A 20,051-nucleotide genomic window follows, 5' to 3' on the forward strand; every position below is an offset into this window, starting at 1 on the left:
TTCTTGAAACAGTGGTTACCAGTATTCACACCCACAAAACCATATGATAATATTAAATTTCAAGGAGTGAACTTCTTTCTACATGATCCAAAGAAAAAGAAAGAAAAGGTTGCATCTTAATACAGACAAGATGAGGACTCAGAAAAAGATTATTGACACACCCATTGAGAAGCATCCAAAAGCCACCCACGGGCTCAAGCGCTCACCTGTTACAGAAAAAACAAGCAAGGAAATGTCTGCCATTATTGCAATGTATGATAGAGTAGGTAATATGCTCATAGAATCCTTAATAAATAGTTAAATACACACCGATCAAAATATGCTTGTACTTTATTTTCTCATCTACAGTTTGCAAGTTTACAAGTTTGAATGTCATAATCTGTACATCCATCAATGAGCAATCTCCAATTCAGTGGACCCTTAGGTAATAACCCGACTAGTTGTCCTAAAAACTTCTAAATTAATCATATTTCACATAATAAAGCATAATTGTTAGGATTGATATAACCAAATCAGCATCTCTATTTTTGTGCTTTAAAATTCTTGAAATAATTTATTAAAAAAAAAAAAGAAAAAAGATGAATTTTAGGTCAAGGGACATAATTTGGGATTTGTTGGGCACTGCTTTTTTTTTTTTTTTCCTTTTCCTTTTCTTTTGTGTGAATAACATCTAAGTGCATCAACTACGACATCAACCAAGCCATAATCCCACATTTTTAGGATTGGGATTTGCTATGAATCCTCGACAAACTAGTTGAGGTCTCCCACATGTATCCTTTGCAAATGATCAAACCATCTCATGTAGAGCCCTCCCTATCTTTAAGCGAATTTTCTTATTTCAATTTTCTCTTTCCTTTATTTCCACTTATTCCTTTTAACATTCTCATTTCAACTCCTCTCCTCAATATGATTGAATATTGTACTAAACTTACATTACATGCACTATGTATTAATCCTACTTGGCCAAAAGTCTTTAGATTCTTGTTGTGGGTCCAGCCCACTTTAGTGGCAAGAAAGCCACATAAAGTGCAAGACTCCTATTAGAAATAGGAGACCATGTTGCTATGGAAAAATAAAGTGGCGGCTAGGTTATTTACCTAACATATAAATAGAGTTTTATATGTGATAGGGTGGGCAGTAGAAAAGAAAAGAAGAGTGCTTCCTGGAGTGAAAAAGAAAAAGGAAAAGAAAAGCTGCCAAGTGTGATTGCAGTGAGTGCAGTGAAGAAAGAAAAAATTGTGTGTGAGAGCAAAGAAGACAAGGAGATTTTCTTTAGCCATGAGACATATACGAGAAGATTAATTTGGAGTTTTTCTCTAGGGGTAAATTTTGAATGCTACAACCACGGGTAGTTGTTGTATTCAAAGTGTGACTGAAGATTTCAAGTGAGTTTATATTATTCCTAGAGAGATATTATTGTATTTGGTGAGGATCTCAAGTTAGGCATAAACTTGAGAGGATATTGTATTTGATTTGACAATAGCAAAATCATTGCAGCTCTGTGGATGTAGGTAAATTGTGGAACCATGTAAATATTGTCTTGTGTGATTGTTTTCTTTGGCGCATATTTTTTCTCAATTTTGCATCTCACAGATTTGGGATTTCGTGTATATTCCCTACAATTCTAAACTCTAAAGCATCTCTCCAAATTCTAACTTGACATTGACTCCTACATCAAGTTTCATTCACTAAAAGTATATCTTCTGCAAAAAGTATACACCAAGTGACTTCATCTTGAATCAATTTAGTGAGCTCATCCATCACTAGTGCAAAGAGATATGGACTTGGTGATGATCCTTAATACAAACCTATAGTGATAGGAAATTTGCTTGTGAAGCATCCACTTTTTCTAATACTAGTTTCAGCTCTGTCATAAATATCCTCAGTGTACTTGGGAGGAACTCCTTTCTTTCCTAAAATCCAACACATAATTTCTCTATAGACCCTATCATATGCTTTCTCTAGGTCAATAAAAACCATATGGAGATATTTATGGGCTTCTCTATATACTAGGAAGTTAAAACGAAAAAGAAGGCTCCTTTTCTATTTTTCTTGTTATCTTTACCTTGATGCCAACCCAAGGAGAGTTTCCTAGGTCTCCATCATCAACATTCATACTTCATAAATACACCCAAAATATATATATATATATATATATATATATTTATTTTTCCCCAAAAAGAAAGGAAGAAGAAGAAAGAGGAAATTGTCCTGAGAAGATAACAGATAAAAATCAAAATAAAAATGAAGTGAAAAGAGAGAAACAAGGAGTAGTTGTGGACTAGTCCAACAAAAATGGTGGTAAAACATCTAAATAAAGGCCTACCTATTCTGGCTGCCTTCCAAAAGAAACCACGAAACCTGTCAAATAAGCATATTACAGTCATTAGTCCACATTGTAAGTTTGTAACCACTTCATACAAATCAACCATCAGGCCAAGACTGATTGCCTGTAATAACACTGAACCATGCTTAACATGGATAGATCAATAAAAAAAGGGACTAACTATACATAAATTTGAATAAAAGAAATAACAAAAAATTGACATTAAAAGGACAACAGGTGACTGAATTTCAGTCAGGTTGAAGTAATTAGCCTTAATCAGAGCTAGAATGGGGAGAAGGGGATGGAGGAGGCAGAAACCCTCATAAGATATTTCTGCAGGTTGTCTATTGTCTAATAATTAAGAACCAGATCTTGTCATTTGACAACATGCAAAGAAATATCACTATAGTAGGCAATTATTTTGTCAGAAAATTGTTTAAAAAACCAGTTTTAGATAAAAAATTTTGAAACCATAAAAGATAGTATTGATAGACTCATTGCTTCTACAATCATGGTTTAAATTTTCTCCACAAGAGCAAGAAGAAGCACAGCAACCAAGGTAATATATGAGGCACTAAAAGAATCCAACTCAATGTGGCCTGCCACTAAGAAAATTTTGATGGTGTTGGGAGTAGAAAAGGCAGCAGCTATATGGAATTGGTATCTCAAGTAGGGAGCAGGTATCATGTTATGTACACATCATCCCTCATTCTTAAATGTGAAGTGATTAGTGAGGTACAACTTTGCCATTCAATGCGCACTTGCTGTCTTTGAATGTCAGCTTGGTTGGCCAGTTCACCTACTAACTGTTATGAAATGAGAAACCCAACTAGGATTTGTGATGTGTGAATGACAGGAAAAAGTAGAAACAGAAAAAGATTAAAACACAGGAACACAGGAACACCAAATTCACATGGTTCACCCAAAACTATAGGGTTACACCCACAGAGTTAATGTAGTTTAATTATAACGGTTACAAAAGGAGTTACAGGGATCATTAGCATATTCATATCGCCTTATTCAACTATTACTAGGGGTACATGCATGTGTGAAGTCACTATAATGGGCTTAGACTTCTAATGTATTCTCAATACCCCAGTAATTGTACGGACACCAATCTGACAGGGGGCCAAACTGCCGGCATAGTCAACACAATAGATCTAACTCCACACACATCCCATTACTAACTATAACAAGCTAAATGCAAGAACAGAAAATGTGTTTACTGTAAAAGGTTCAGAGATTCAATTAAATCACTCTCCAACAAATTGCTATAACTTAACAAAACAAATTGCAGGAGAAGAAAATGATTGCAGTATTTTCAAAATAATCATATCAAAATGAGACAACCACGAGACCTATCTATCAATCAAACACGAAAATCACACTCTAAAAAGAATAACAGAGACAAAATACCCCGTTCGCTGTTCAAGGATTGCTGGAAATTGCATCTTCAAGTAAGTGCAGGCGCAAATTCCCAACAGCACAACCGTTAAAAATGAATGGAAGTTGAAGAGTGCCGACTGGATCCCAGATATAACAATGTCAAAATTTCATTAATTTCAAACTTAAATCAACAAGAATAACTCAAGATTCAAATACTAAATAATCTTTGTTACCATGTCCGGTTGTCCTTGTACAATTTATTTCCTTCCACGAAATCTACAAAAATGAAGAAATAAAACATCATGAGCAACATAATGCATAACACAAGCAAACACTAGCACAAGAACAACGAGCAAACCTAAATTACGCCTCAATAAACCAAATACACAACAGTAACAAAAATGAGAAATACCAGTCATTTACATTCACATCAATCAGAGTTGGTGTATCTCACTTTACAAATAGAAAATAGAAATAAAACTTTACCGTACAAATGGAGTTCCTAACGTCGACAATACGAAAAACCAAGTAATTCTTGAACATATATTTTCTTTTTTCTTGATATCTTTTGTTAACACTTATACATAGGAATTGACGAATCACATAATTCACATTTTTTATCCTGTGATTGAATAAAAAAATACGAACCAAACAAGGAAGATTCGAATCCAAAGCTTTGGCAGCCTTAGCGTTCTCAAAACCCTAAATCTTAATACGTACTCCGTTGCCGAAAATCTCAATTTTCACGAATAATACTAATAACAACAAGCGAGTGATTCCCACCAATTCCACTACGAATTAACGAGTTTAAAAAGGGAGAGAGAGAGAGAGAGAGAGTCTTACTTTAGTCGAAATGACGAAAAAGGACACGGGGGCCGAGCAGGAGAACAAGGAATCCAGGAGTTTTCGGAGCTCAGCTATGAGAGAGCCTTTGTTCGGAAGTTATACAGAAGAGGAGGGAGAAATAGAAAAGAAAAGAAAAGCGCATGCCGGGAAATAGATCTACTTCGGTGCATCACTCAGCAAATGACGGAGCGCCACGTCACGGAATTATACTAATACATTTATAAAGTGTTATTAGTGACACTAACACGGAGTTAAGAAATTCAGGCACGAGGGTTTTTTATTTTATTTTATTTTTTTTAAATCAGGATTGAGATGGAAAATGTGAACTTGCTTTTAATGACTGAATTTGAGAGTTAAGAAAACAGCTCTCAAATCTTAACCATTGAACGAAAAAAAAAAAAAAAGTTAGGAAAGGTTAAAAGTTAAAAAAGTGAAAGAAGTAGAAAGTTTTTGTGAGATGAATGAGAGTAATACACTCAATTAGAGCTTTTTGCATTATTTAGTATTAACTTGTAATCTCATGTCTTTCTCAAAAAAAAAAAAAACTTGTAATCTCCTGTATATGCATGAATATACTTAAAAATATATAATAAAATTATTATATAATTTAAATATTTTTTATGGTCATTATTATTGTGGGGCCCGGCCCAAAATAATGGGCTAGTTAAATACGAGCCCGTCCGAGAAGCATCGTGTCCGAGGAGAAGTCATAGCCAAAACATTATTCAAGCCCAACTGCGGCACAAGAAACCTGTCCGAGGAGTAACACCTCCTCGGACATTACGAAGTCCGGACCAAGAGCTCGCCCCAACCATTGCAGTTCACCCTCCAAGCATATAAAAAAGAATAAAACCCAAAATATCTCGTGGAAAGCTGCCACCACCACATTAAATGTGTCACAACCACCCTCTTGGCCGCATTAATGAGGAAAAGACCCCTGAACAGTACTACCTTGGCCACTGCAACTCACAAGGGAGTGATAAGGGTGTCTGATAGGACAGGTGCTCAAGTAGGGGCTTAGATGATCAACAAGTGTAAGGTTCAGATAAGAATGATAGAGCTATATAATGTAGTAGAGTCCCCCAAAGAGAGGGACGAAAAAAAAAGGTATTCGGCACTTAAGAAATAGAATCTTCTGTTAGGTATCCATTCTTGTGTTTTTGTTCCTGCAATAATATTATCCATGCATCAGACCGACTAAGCTCACTGAGGCTAAGTTCTTTGACCCATCCTCTACAAATATTTATTGTGTGTTGCGCCTTGGGCCAAGGCCTGATCAATAGGGTTTAGACCAAGAAAATCGTGCAACTACAATTGGCGCCGTCTGTGGGAAGAACTAGGGCATCAGCTAGCACAACAGTCGAGCATGGCAGAACTAGGTCCACACCAGGAGAATCCTCACCAGGCTAACTCCCAACAGACATAACCCGCCGAGTCCAACAGGCAGGATAACCCCGCCAACCCAGGCGGCAGGGGGAATCGTGAGGGAAGCGTGCATACTATCCGGACGAGTCAGAGTCACACTCAGATAGGTAGTCACGTGTCCCAGAGGCGAAATAGTCATCAGGCCATGCAGCGGGAGATAGATGACCTGAAAAGGAAGTTACGACATGTGCAGCGCAAACGATCTCCCTCTGACTCAGACAAGTCATCTAATGCGGAGGATGCGAGTTACCGATGGAGGTCAAGGACCCCCCCAAGTGAAACCTTTTCCTGCGAAAGGGAACCACGTCCTGTACGGAAATATGAGATCCCATCCAGCAAGGGTTCGGGGAACGATGCTATGAAGAAGGTGCTGGACCAAGTTTCAAGGTCACCCTTCACGTATAGAATTGAAGGGGCTAAGCTGCCTCGACGCTTCAACCAACCGGCTTTCGCCATCTATAATGGCCGAGCAGACCCGGTAGAGCATATGAGTCAGTTTAACCAGAAAATAGCAATCTACTCGTAAAATGAAGCCCTAATGTGCAAAATCTCCCCATCCAGCTTGGGATCAATGGCAATGAGGTGGTTCAACAGCCTGAAGACAAATTCCATAGGCTCCTACAAGCAGCTCACTCAGGCTTTCTACTCCCGTTTTATTACAAACACTAGAGTCCCTCGACCCCTCAGTTCGTTGTTGTCCTTATCCATGCACGAAGGAGAAACCCTGAAAGCATACTCGGATAGGTATTGGGAGGTGTATAACGACTTAGATGACAATCATGACGATGTTGCTATCAGCACGTTCAAAAGCGGTCTTCCCACCGAGCATGGCTTAAGAAAATCCCTTACTGGTAAACCAGTTGCCGATGCTCATCAGTTGATGGATAGGATCGACAAATACAAAAGGGTGGAGGAAGATTAGCTGCAAGGAAGGGGAAAGGAGAAGGTTATTCCCCCCAAGGCAAATGATTTTAGGTCGGAACGATATAACCCTAGCCAGCTGAGGAGAGATTTTTCTCGACAGGCTGGACAGAGCAACCCGCAGACAGTGAATGCCGTATTCAGGGAGCTAGTACAACAGGTGCTGGAGAAAGTAAGGAACGAGCCCTATTTCAGATGGCCGAGAAAGATGGCTGGAGACCCTTCCAAACGTAACCAGAACCTGTACTGTCACTATCATCAGGACCATGGGCATACCACTAAGGATTGCAGGAATCTATGGAATCACCTAGATCAGTTGGTCCGAGAAGGGAAGCTACGTCACCTTCTGCACCCCTCGAGCAGCCATCCCGGTCAAGCAATACAAAAGTCTCGAAAGGATGTGTCCTTAAGACCCCCCATCGGAACGATACACGTCATCCTCGCCGCACTAGAAAGAACCGGGCCACCTCTCCCCAGGGTGCTGGCTGTTGATCGGCTCCCCTCCGAGGGCAGCCAAAGGGAATCCAAGAGGTCAAAAAAGGGAAGCTCTTTGATACTGAGGTTCTCGGACGAGGATAAGAGAGGAACAATTCAACCTCATGACGATGCCTTGGTGGTTACGTTAAGAATTGGAGGCTTTGATGTGAAAAGAGTGTTAGTAGACTCGGGAAGTGCGGTAGAGATAATGTACCCTGATCTATACAAGGGGCTGAACCTGAAGCCGGAAGATTTGACAGCTTATGACTCCCCCCTTCTCAGCTTCGAAGGAAGGATTGTTACGCCAAAGGGGCAAATCCGACTACCCATACAGACTGGGTCGGAGGTGGTAAAGGTAAATTTTATCGTGGTCGACGCTTACTCACCCTACACCGCAATAGTTGCCAGGCCATGGATCCATGCCCTAAAAGCCGTATCCTCCACACTTCACCAAAAAGTAAAATACCCATCCAGAGGACAAGTAGAAGAGATCCGAGGAGATCAGTCCGTGGCCAGGCAGTGTATGGTGGCTGCCGTCTTACATCGGCCCCATGCCGAGTCCTCGGCCCCAGAAAGCTTATAGCAACCAGCCGCCTCGGCAAGGCAAAGTGATGGGCTAGCCGAGGAGATAAGGTGTGAAAGTTTGGAGAAGTTTGCTGTCAACAACGACTAGGAGAAGTTTTTTCAAGTCGGCTCTGAGTTGCCTCCTCAAGAAAAAGAGGAACTGATTAGATTTCTCAGAAGAAATGTCGATGTGTTTGCATGGGACGCCTATGACGCCCCGGGAGTTGATCCAAGCCTTATTTGTCACCACCTGAACGTCAACCCCTCTTTCACTCCGAAGAAGCAGCCACCCCGACGCCCTTCAAAGGAACATGCTGGCGCCGTAAGAGACGAGGTGACAAAACTGAAGAAAGCAGGGGCTATTAAAGAGGTCTTTTACCCCGAATGGTTGGCAAACATGGTGGTGGTAAGGAAGAAGACAGGGAAGTGGAGGGTCTGCGTGGACTTCACGGACCTGAACAAGGCATGCCCAAAGGACCCATTCCCTCTACCCCAAATCGACCGATTGGTGGATGCAACCGTGGGACACCCTCGAATGAGCTTCCTGGACAACTTCCAGGGCTATCATCAGATACCCCTTGCGCTTGAGGACCAAGAGAAGACGGCTTTCATGACGCCCATCGGAAATTATCACTATAAGGTGATGCCGTTTGGACTGAAAAACACAAGCTCAACCTACCAAAGGATAATGACCCGAATGTTCGAGCCACAGCTGGGCAAGATCATTGAGATTTACATAGACGATATGGTTGTGAAGAGTAAAATGGTGTCCGAGCACGTGAAAGACCTTGAAAAAATCTTCACTATCTTAAGGGAGCACCGGTTGCGGCTGAATGCTTCCAAATGTTCATTTAGGGTACATGGTAATCCATAGGGGAATAGAAGTAAGTCCCGATTAAATCAAAGCAATTAACAGCCTACAAGCTCCTCGGAATCCGAAGGAAGTGCAAAAGTTCACTGGTATGATTGCAGCATTAAACCGGTTCATATCGCAATCAGCGGATCGATGTCGACCCTTTTACCTCCTGATAAACAAGTGGAAAGGGTTTGAATGGTCGGAGGATTGTGTTCGGGCTTTCCAGCAGCTTAAAGAATACCTGTCACGACCACCCATCATGTCCAGCCCTAAGGCGGACGAGGTGCTGTTTGCGTACATCGCCGTAGCGCCCCATGCTGTAAGCCTGGTACTGATACGGGATGATAATAGGGTGCAACGACCGGTTTACTATGTGAGCAAGTCATTACATAAGGTCGAGGTGCGATACCTACCCTTAGAAAAGGCAATTCTGGTAATAGTACATGCCACCCGGAAGCTCCCTCATTACTTTCAGGCGCATACGGTCATCGTTCTAATTCAACTTCCCCTTCGAGCGGTGCTTCGAAGCGCCGACTACACAGGAAGGATCGCCATGTGGAGTGTGCTTTTGGGAGCCTTTGATATTAAATATATGCCCAGATACTCCATCAAAGGTCAGGTCCTCGCAAACTTGGTAGCGGAGTTTGCCGAACCCTCTGTAGGAACAATAATCGAGCGAAAAGACATGGATGGAAAGTCGGTTGGCACAATTTCAGCAGGAGGAACCTTGCATTGGAAGGTCTATGTGGATGGCGCAGCCAACCAGAGATAATCCGGAGTCGGAATAGTTTTAGTATCGCCAGACGGTGCTGCCATTGAAAAGTCACTGAGGCTCGAATTCTCGGCCACGAACAATGAAGCCGAATACAAAGCCTTACTTCAAGGGATGACGATGGTTCAAAGATTGGGCGGAAGAGTAATAGAAGCATTCTCGAACTCCAGGTTGGTCGTCGGACAAGTGATGGGTGAGCTGAAAGCCAGAGATGCTAAGATGCAAGAGTATCTAAGACAAGTCAAACGTCTACAAACGAGTTTTGAGTCCTTCAATCTGACGCACATTTCCAGGAGTGTAAACACCCATGCAGACTCACTGGCCACTCTCACCACGTCCTCGGCGCATAATCTGCCGCGAATGATCCTTGTTGAAGATCTAGTCCAAGCAAGTCCCATTAGAAGAAACCCGGCCCAAGTCCATCAGATCAGAAAGAGTCCCTACTGGATGGACCCCATAAAGAACTTCCTCCGAAACGACATCTTACCGGAGGAAAAATTAGAGGCTGAGAAGATACGCAGGAATGCTCCTCGGTTCTGGCTATCAGAGGACCACAAACTATATCGGCGCTCCTACTCTGGACCGTACCTACTTTGCATACATCCAGAAGAGTCCGAGTCTCTGCTTGAAGAGTTACACGAGGGAATTTGTGAAAGTCACACCGGAGGAAGGTCGCTGGCGCACAAGGCACTCACCTAAGGATACTGGTGGCCGAACATGTAAAGAGAGGCCCAAGAATACGCTAAGAAGTGTGATCAGTACCAAAGATTTGCCCCAAACATCCACCAACCTGGAGGGGTTCTCAACCCCCTCTCTAGCCCATGGCCGTTCGCACAATGGGGTCTTGATATTGTCAGACCTTTCCCCAAGGCTGCAGGGAACAAGCGATACATAATAGTCGGAACCGATTACTTCACTAAATGGGTAGAGGCTGAACCTTTGGCCAACATTAGGGACGTGGATGCCTAGAAATTCATCTGGAAGAACATTATCACCCGCTTCGGAACTCCACATACGCTCATTTTCGACAATTGTCTTCAATTCGACAGTAAGAGCTTTAGGGAGTATTGCCGCGAGTTTGGGATCATTAACCGATATTACACCCCCGCCTACCCCCAAGAAAATGGGCAAGTCGAGGCCGTGAACAAGGTCATAGTGAACGGACTGAAGAAAAGACTGGATGAGGCAAAGGGGAGATGGGTAGAAGAGCTCCCGCACGTCTTATGGACCTATCGGACAACGCCGCGACGGTCAACCGGTGAGACCCCCTTTTCGATGACTTATGGAGCTGAGGCCGTGCTCCCAATCGAGAACAACTTTTCCACACTAAGGTCTAACTCGTTTACCCCAAACGGTAACAACGAGTTATTGGGAAGAAGTCTAGACCTAGCCGAGGAAAGAAGGGAAAAAGCAACGATTCATATGGCCTATTATCACCAGAAGCTGAAACAAGGGTATGATGCCAATGTTAAACTACGACCTCTAGGTCCAGGTGATCTCGTGATGAGGAAGATTCTCGGCAGCGCAAAAAACCCCTCTTGGGGGCAAGCTGGGGCCCAGTTGGGAAGGACCATACCGTGTCACATCCGTGGCCGGGATAGGCGCCTACTATCTGGAAGATTTGGATGAAAAAACTGTACCTCGACCATGGAATGTAAATAACCTCGGAAAATATTATTATTAATGAAAATGGCTTAGCCCATGTTTTGTTTCGTGATTATCCTCTGCCTACTGGTCTATTTACGACTGTTCATAGTTTTAAACAGAACCTAAATCCTGCATGGATCCTCGGACCACAGACTTGGGGGAAATTATTACTTATGGCAACTGTTCATAGTTTTAAACAGAACCTAAGTCCTGTATGGCTCCTCGGACCACAGACTTAGGGGAAATTATCACTTATGACAATTTATCCAAGTTTTAAACAGAACCTAAGTCCTGCATGTATCCTCAGACCACAGACTTAGGGGAAATTATCACTTATGACAATTTATCCAAGTTTTAAACAGAACCTAAGTCCTGCATGGATCCTCGGACCACAGACTTAGGGGAAATTATTACTCATGACAATCTATCATAGTTTTAAACAGAACCTAAGTCCTGCATGGCTCCTCGGACCACAAACTTAGGGGAAATTATTACTCATGACAATTTATACAAGTTTTAAACAGAACCTAAGTTTTGCGTGGCTCCTCGGACCACAGACTTAGGGGAAATTATTACTTATGATAATTTATCCAAGTTTTAAACAGAACCTAAGTCCTGCATGGCTCTTCGGACCACAGACTTAGGGGAAATTATTACTTATGACAGTTTGGGAAATCATTTTATGGCGTGCGTGCAGTCTAGCATCATTGCAACCCTCATTCAAATTCACTGCACAGCATCCTTTTCATCTCGACCGTTTATATTTATTTGTGTCATTGCAAACAAAAAAAAAAAGAGCGGTACTAGCATACATCCATAGAAATCAAGGCAAACATTCGATATTAATATTCCGAGGTCGATACAAAGAGAGGTCCTTACAAAAGAGCGCAAAAACAGGACGACTCTCATTCAAAAAAAAAAAAAAAAAGGAGTACAAAAATTAAAAGCCTAAAAGCTAAGCCTTAGCAGGAGGATCTTCTTTCTGCTCTGGCTGAGGAGGAGGAACCTCGATGGTAGGGTCCGTGATAGGATCCTTCGCTTTATCAGGCGCGGGGACGGCATCAGGCACCGCCAGATCCTGTTCCGAAGCTGCTTGGGCGCCATCAGGATTCTCTCGGATCTCCTCAGGATAGAAGATGTTTTCGAGCAGTCTTAGCGCCGAATCCGCAGGAACTCCTGTAGTATCAAGGGCATGAGCCCATGAGATGCTGCAATAGTCCCTGCACACCTCAGGGATCTCCTCGGATAGCCTGGCCTCCGTTTCTTGGACCCCGAGCTGGCGAGAAGCGCTCTTTTCAGCCTCTGCAGCCTCTCGGATCAGCTGAGCCTCCTCTTTGACCCGCCGCAGCTCATCCTCTCACTGACATCAAAACCCCGCTTTTCTCCTCGGAAGGAGATAAAAATCGAGTTTTGAGGGGCTATTGTGGGGCCCGGCCCAAAATAATGGGCTAGTTAAATACGGGCCCGTCCGAGAAGCATCGTGTCCGAGGAGAAGTCATAGCCAAAACATTATTCAAGCCCAACTGCGGCACAAGAAACCTGTCCGAGGAGTAACACCTCCTCAGACATTACGAAGTCCGGACCAAGAGCTCGCCCCAACCATTGCAGTTCACCCTCCAAGCATATAAAAAAGAATAAAACCCAAAATATCTCATGGAAAGCTGTCACCACCATATTAAATGTGTCACAACCACCCTCTTGGCCGCATTAATGAGGAAAAGACCCCTGAACAGTACTACCTTGGCCACTGCAACTCACAAGGGAGTGATAAGGGTGTCTGATAGGACAGATACTCAAGTGGGGGCTTAGATGATCAACAAGTGTAAGGTTCAGATAAGAATGATAGAGCTATATAATGTAGTAGAGTCCCCCAAAGAGAGGGACGAAAAAAAAGGTATTCGGCACTCAAGAAATAGAATCTTCCATTAGGTATCCATTCTTGTGTTTTTATTCCTGCAATAATATTGTCCATGCATCAGACTGACTAAGCTCACTGAGGCTAAGTTCTTTGACCCATCCTCTACAAATATTTATTGTGTGTTGCGCCTTGGGCCAAGGCCTAATCAATAGGGTTTAGACCAAGAAAATCGTGCAACTACAATTATATTTTGTTATCTCTTAGAAAAACTTTGTAAAAATATTATTTAGTAGAAAATGTAAATTGTTCATATTTATTTTATTTTAATTTTTTTATTACTTCTTAATTTTTATTATTCTAAATATTTTTTTTTTACCGTCACTATTTCTAGACTTTTTGGTTTTTATAATTTATTGTTACTACTCTCATATTAAGCCACATCAATAGCCACATCTCTCTCTCTCTCTCTCTCTCATTTTTAACTTTTTTTCTTCTTATTAATCCCCAAACTATTGTTATATATTTTCCAACATTTTCACTTAATTTTACCTTTTCATCTTCCCACTACTATCTACCTTAAATATCACTCTTCTTCTATTCCTTTATCTACCTTTATTTTTGCTTATTCTTATTCTCATCTTTTTACTATAAATTTGTAATTTTCTCACATTCTATGCATAGCTTTTCCAACCCCCATACAAAAATATATATATATATATATATATATATATATTTCTCTCTATCTCTTTTTTTTTTTTTTTTTTCATTTCTTGGTTTTTTATTTATTTATTTATCTTGCACCTCTATTTTATATTTATTAACTTTTGTGTTCTTTAGAACTCTACTTTGGGTTAATGATACATGTTATCCTATTGTATTATAAAAATAGTATATACGAATATAGTATTATTCTATTACATAGCATTAATTGGGTGTTTGTTAGTTATTATAAATCTTTTAACCCCTTTTCTCCTCATATAATTTTCTATAATTTTTTTATTATTTCTCACATTCTCTTTTTAAAAAAAAAATGATTACTCTCTCTCTTTCTCTCTCTCTCTCTCTCTCGACTTTTTATTATTTCCTTGCCACTCTACTTTAGGTTGATGAAACATTGTATTTTTTTTATAACTCTATTTTAGGTTAATATATTTTGGTGTTGTATTTTTGAGTTCCCTAATACAAGTTGTCACGCCCCATACCCCCAAAAGGTCCAAAGCATGAGAAAGACATCTCAAAGTACCTGTAGATTTTTCCTTTTTGACAATCCAACCCACATAAATCATATCAAGTACTAACATCAAGAATTATCATAATAATTCCATTGAATATACTCCCTAAATAAGTCAGAGGTCTAAGCAATAATTACAAGAACCATTGGCCATAAAAAAATAGAGGTCTGAATGAATAATTACATATCATCAGCTTGTCCCATCAGTGGGAATAACATCACAACCACTATAATATACAAAAGAATGAGTCAAGCCTATTCTAAGATGTACATCATCTAATATCTCCATTACAAAAGTTCATCGTCCATCAGTAGTTAGTCTAACTACTGTTAGCCACCAAAAAGCTGTCTTAAAAGATTGTTGCCTACTCTAAAAAGTTTATAAAATAATGCGATGAGACAGAGCCCAATAAGTAGCATATTTAATAGGGGTAGGGGAAATGCAAGTTCCATTTTCAATAATAGTATTATGATATGACAAGAATGATTGAATAATGAAACACAAAGTTTCTCAAAGTAAATACCTTAAAACTATATACTAGAATCTGTGAGCACCAACAATATAATTTCCACAACCATAATATTTAACATAAGGTAAATTATCACAAATATACCACACTACCACATAGACTGGTCAGGGGATCCAATTCACAACTGGCATGATATTGTCCTCTTTGGTATGCATACTCTTGGCCCCATGGACAGCAGCCTCACCCATACCCTCAAGGTTTTTCTCTCCCCCCATGGGCAGCAGAGAAAGCGTGCTAAATAGAACCTCTCTTGCATGTGGTCTCTTGGCCCCATAGGTAGCAGCCTTACCTACACACAATTAAGGAACCTCTTCCCCCCATGGGTAGTAGGGAAGAACGAGTCATCCAAAGTAAAATGACACTGACTTAAATTTGATTCCGTTATCACAAAGACTACGAAAACCAAATCAGGTGATCACCGGGAAATCACACATGGCATGGTGTTAAAACCACATAAGCTCACAGGTTACATTACTTTGAAACACATAGTTCATATCCAAGTAGTTTCAGAAAAACCTCAAATAATTTAACTTTTACAAAGTTTGTAAGGTTTTCAACTTCATTCTTGTCAAGAGATTTTCTATCAGTTTCCCAAATAATACAAAAGAAGATATGCATCTTTAAATTTTCTAATATACCATAAAATTCATGATTTCCTTATCAAAGATTAAATAAAAGATGCTCATTTTTTCATATCAACAATTCATACATTTCCTCAAATGCAATACCAAATATGATGCATTTTCATATATAATCATACATATATTAAGGTTATGACACAATAGTTTTAGGAAAATATAATTTCCATGGGTAGTTTCCAAAAGCGTGTCTACCCCAAAAACATCATTTATGCAACATGTTTATTTTTCAAAAATCTCATTAAAAAGCTACTTACCTCGCAACCGCAAAAGCCTAATTCTCCAAGCTCCAAGGAGATTAGCTAGAACCTAAACAATATCAAGTAAACTATCACAATAAGAATAGAGCTTGAAATTGTATCTAGCTACAATTCAGGAATTACCAAATGAGCACTTAATTAGGCAAGCCTAGTATTTAACCTCATCAATAATAATATATCTCACTTCCAAAGTTTCTTAACAAATTAATTCACAAGGCATAAACTCCAATTTATAAAGTTGATCCCATTTAATATCATCTCCAACATTATGACTAGCTTCCCTAAAATTTACACTACACCATCAAAAGACCCATGAAAGCAAAATCAAAATATCCTCCAAGACAAGAAATTTTGGATATCAACTAACTCCAAATAAATCCAATGGCAATGGAAAAAAATTAGATTTACCAACTATCACATGTTATAACTCAAAACCCCTAAATTTTCCACCATAAATAAACCTTAGGTAGTCATCATTAGTACAAACCATATACCCACTCATCAAATAATTCCACCAATACAAAACCCATACATACAAACACATAAATATCACTTCTAATGCTCATAGATCACATGGGTATCATTATTAAAGTTTAGATAAAAATAACCTCAAGCAAAAGTGTAAAACCCACCAAAAAGATTAGAAATTTTTACCTCAAAAAAAGGATGTGAATGTGGGTTCACAAAAATTTTCCGGTGATCTTGCTGGAAAATGATGGTGGAAATGGTGGTGGTAGTACCAGTGAGAGGATATAAGAGTAGTGAGGAGTGTATGTGAGAAAACAAAAAAATGAAAAGAAAGGAAGAGTGAGCCGGCCAAAGAGTAAAGGGATGAGTGAAAATGAGTGGTGGGTAGTGGGGTTAGGTGGGGCACGTGTGGTCCACTAAAAATCTGACCTTACACTTTTTTTTCTTTTTTTTTATTGACTAGGACGTTACACAAGTAGTCTCTTCCCTCTTAAAACTTTGGTTTGACTTTTGTTTAAGTTAAACTTAGCTATTTTGGAAGTGAAAATTTGAGTTTATATCAAAATATAATATTGGTTATGCATTTGAATGCGTCTATCAATTATTTGATAAATATTAAAAAGTAATTTTGTTATGAGTTTCGATTGTCATGGTAATCTCCTTTAAAAGAATGAGTAATTTGAGTAATTTATTTGAAACTTAAAAAATTTAGTTGTACAGAAAAAAAAATTTGGAAAAACATAGCACACTATAACATAATTCCAAAGAATATGGACCAGCTCATAAATGAATAATATTAATCAAACACTACACCAAACAAATAGAATGATATATTGGTAGGGATAGAAAGATGAAAAATAATTTTAGAAATTGTTTAATTTTTATAGAAAACAAATTATCTTTAACAAATTTTAAAGAAAAAAATTATACATTATACTACAATTACTAAATAATTATCTATTCTCACGCATTGCATGGGTCTACGGCTAGTTAAGATTAATTTTGAGAACTGATTTGATGTAGATTGAAGCTACAGTGTTAATATCAAACTATTCCATAGAAGCTTGTCACTCATGTTGGAATAACTTAAGTGTCTCACAAGGTTGCAATACTTTTGGTTTTTTTAGAAAGGAGTAATTGGATGAAAAATAGACTATTTTCTCCCATGTATTTGGATCAATGTTCCTAAATCCTGCAAGAACCAAATTCTACATTTAGCATTACCAAAATTAGGAAGAAAAAGAAAACCCCCAATCATGTTTTGAGATTTTCTATTTCTTTGTGACACACAAACCCATCAAATTTTTGAGGCAAATCTATTATTATCTATTGCATTGCAAGATTAAATTGTTAACACATAATAAGAAACAATGTGCTAAACATAGTATTTATGACTGTCAAAGCCAAACAAAAATTGAGAAAGGTACCACATCAAAAGAGAACCATTGAACTTAAATATATATATATATTTATATAAATATGTATGTATATATTGTAAGGCCGTAATTTGGGTCCCAGGCCACAATTTGGGTCCCTAGCCCAAGTGATGGATGAATTTAGGCCCAAAAAACCCAATACAATAAATTTGTAGAGAGTGGGTTGGAAAACTGGGCTTTAATGAGTTGAACAACAAGTAAAATGGATTCAGATGATAAGAAAAGGAAGATAGACTGATTTAAACTAAAGAAAATCATCATCAGCAAAGTCCGAGGATATCAGTTCTTATATATTTCTCTCAAGTTGGATTACAGACTCAGTTCTTGACTGCTACAGTGTTTTTCTCTTAATTTCTCGATCCTCTTCTCTCAGGGTATCTCTTCCATTTTATACTATCTTCAACTTCCATCTCCACCCTCCACGTGCAGATCAAATTGTTGGTGTTGATTCTTGTCCCATCAGCACCTTCCTAAAGTCTTTAGGTAGTAGCTGTAAGGCTGAAAGTTACTGTTCAAGTATCACTTCATCATTAATGCAACCAGAGAGTTAGCTGCAAAGTATTTAATGCGGTAGTAGCAGCTTTCCCTTTAGATATTTCATGACTTTCCCCTGTCCTAGTTCTTCCTGATACTTATCCTTATCCATGGAATGATCTAGAACGTTACTTTTGATGGCAAACCATACCCTCTAACCTCGGCTTTTCTCAACCGAGGAGGGATTCTTCCTCGGACCACCCTTCTGGATGGCTTTAATCGGATTTCACTTCTTCACTTACTAACATAGATCCTCATGAAAGTATTTATCTGTCCTCAAATTGTTTAATGTCCTCGGATTGGGCCCCTAGCCTAATATATACATAAATATAGGCTCCTAGGCCTATCACCCCTACAATAGCCCCTCGAGATTCTTCTTTCTGGCTCCTCGAGAAGAAATGAGGAATTCGATGTAATGATAATTCCTTCACGCCCATTTGACATCACCTCTGACGGTACAGATGCCTTTTTTAACTGCCCAAGGCCCGCTCTTGACACTTCGGCATACGAGACTCGCCCTCATTAAATTTTTACGGCTCCATGTTCCCCACGTTCTATGATGCGATGCGATCCAACGGCTGAGGATTTTGCTGGAACCCGGGCAGGAATTTTCTTGCTTATAACTTTCTTTTTGATATAAATACTACCTGAATCAACCACTCATCTCACTTTAGCATTTGTTTCACTTTAACGCTCATACACTGAACCTGCGAACTTATCCAACTTACTCGTGCCCTCTCAAATTCCAAGAGCCTGTCCGAGAAGAATTTTCTTCTTTCTGTAAGTCTTTATAAACCTTTTCACTTTATTTTTCCACATACTTTTCTTTTCTTTACGTCCTTTCCTCCTCGACTCCTCTTATTTCTCTCAATCTTCTTAGTTCCTCCAAACCTTCTTAGGAATGGATAGATTCGCCAATTTGGTAGACTCCGATGAAGGAATAAAGAGCTTTAGAACTCTGTATAGGATCCCGCCAGGAATGTTTATTAGGTATTGTAAGGAGGGAAAGTGGCATGAAAAAAGGCAAGAGGGAGAAGTGGTAATCCCAATGATTGACTTTATAGAGGGTGGCCATGGGCACCGTCACCAAGGACTATCTTAGGACTCATAGGTTAGCTCTCACCCAATGTGCCCCAAACATGTTCAGAATCTTAGGGAGTGTAGACGCCCTTAATGAAAAAATGGGCTTAGGGTTGACCCACCACGATGTCAACTGGATTTACAATCTCCACCATCTAAAGGGGCAAGGGTACTACCTAAAATCTAGGTACCATGAGGTTAGGCTCATCTAGTGCCTCCCCGACTCCAACAAGGGCCTAAACAAGGACTTCTTGATCGTGTCAAGGGAGTGGCACAATGGCCTCTCCTACTCGACGAGAGAGGGGAAACTAGGTGGGGTCATAGGTCTAAGTTAAATATCTGTATTTGAGTTTTCTTTTGGCTCGTTCTGCTTTTTTCTAACTATGTCTTTCTGTTTTTCCCCATGGTTTTGCAAATAAGAACGATGTTGTGCCTAACTTCAACCTTGTCAATCAAACAAGCCTAGATAAAATACTTAAGGCCGAGGTGTTTGTCCATAGTGACGGCCAGCTCAGAGCAGCACATCTCATTCTCGGCTACACCCCTATATCCAAAAGCTACTAGGTGCTGAAGTGCGTCATCAAAGCTAAAGACCCTCGTCTACATTGGATAAGCGTAGCCGCCCCGGGTTTTCTTATCACCAGTTCGATCCTAAAAGACACGCTCACCACCGATCCCATACCTGAAGGCATACCAAAGGTAGCCTTGCCACCATAGTATACAACCGGAGAGGCCATTTTTCCTCACCCTGCCATTATAGAAGAAGAAGAAAAAGAAAAAGTAGTTGAAGTATCTG

The 20,051-nt window shown here is 39.8% G+C and overlaps 1 protein-coding gene across 1 annotated transcript; it reads right to left on the bottom strand.

The window, feature by feature from the left end:
* Nucleotides 1-4,702, bottom strand: LOC115979250 (protein kish-like). The gene is made up of 5 exons (XM_031101233.1): nucleotides 4,556-4,702; nucleotides 3,946-3,988; nucleotides 3,743-3,849; nucleotides 2,327-2,361; nucleotides 1-206 (listed from the first exon to the last, which is right to left on the bottom strand). Exons 2-5 carry the CDS (start codon nucleotides 3,946-3,948, stop codon nucleotides 139-141), a joined length of 213 nt encoding a protein of 70 aa, XP_030957093.1. The 5' UTR covers nucleotides 3,949-3,988; nucleotides 4,556-4,702; the 3' UTR covers nucleotides 1-138.
* Between the last annotated feature and the right edge of the window lie 15,349 nt (nucleotides 4,703-20,051).

Source organism: Quercus lobata, chromosome 3 (assembly GCF_001633185.2).
Source record: "Quercus lobata isolate SW786 chromosome 3, ValleyOak3.0 Primary Assembly, whole genome shotgun sequence".
Classification (NCBI taxonomy): Eukaryota; Viridiplantae; Streptophyta; class Magnoliopsida; order Fagales; family Fagaceae; genus Quercus; species Quercus lobata.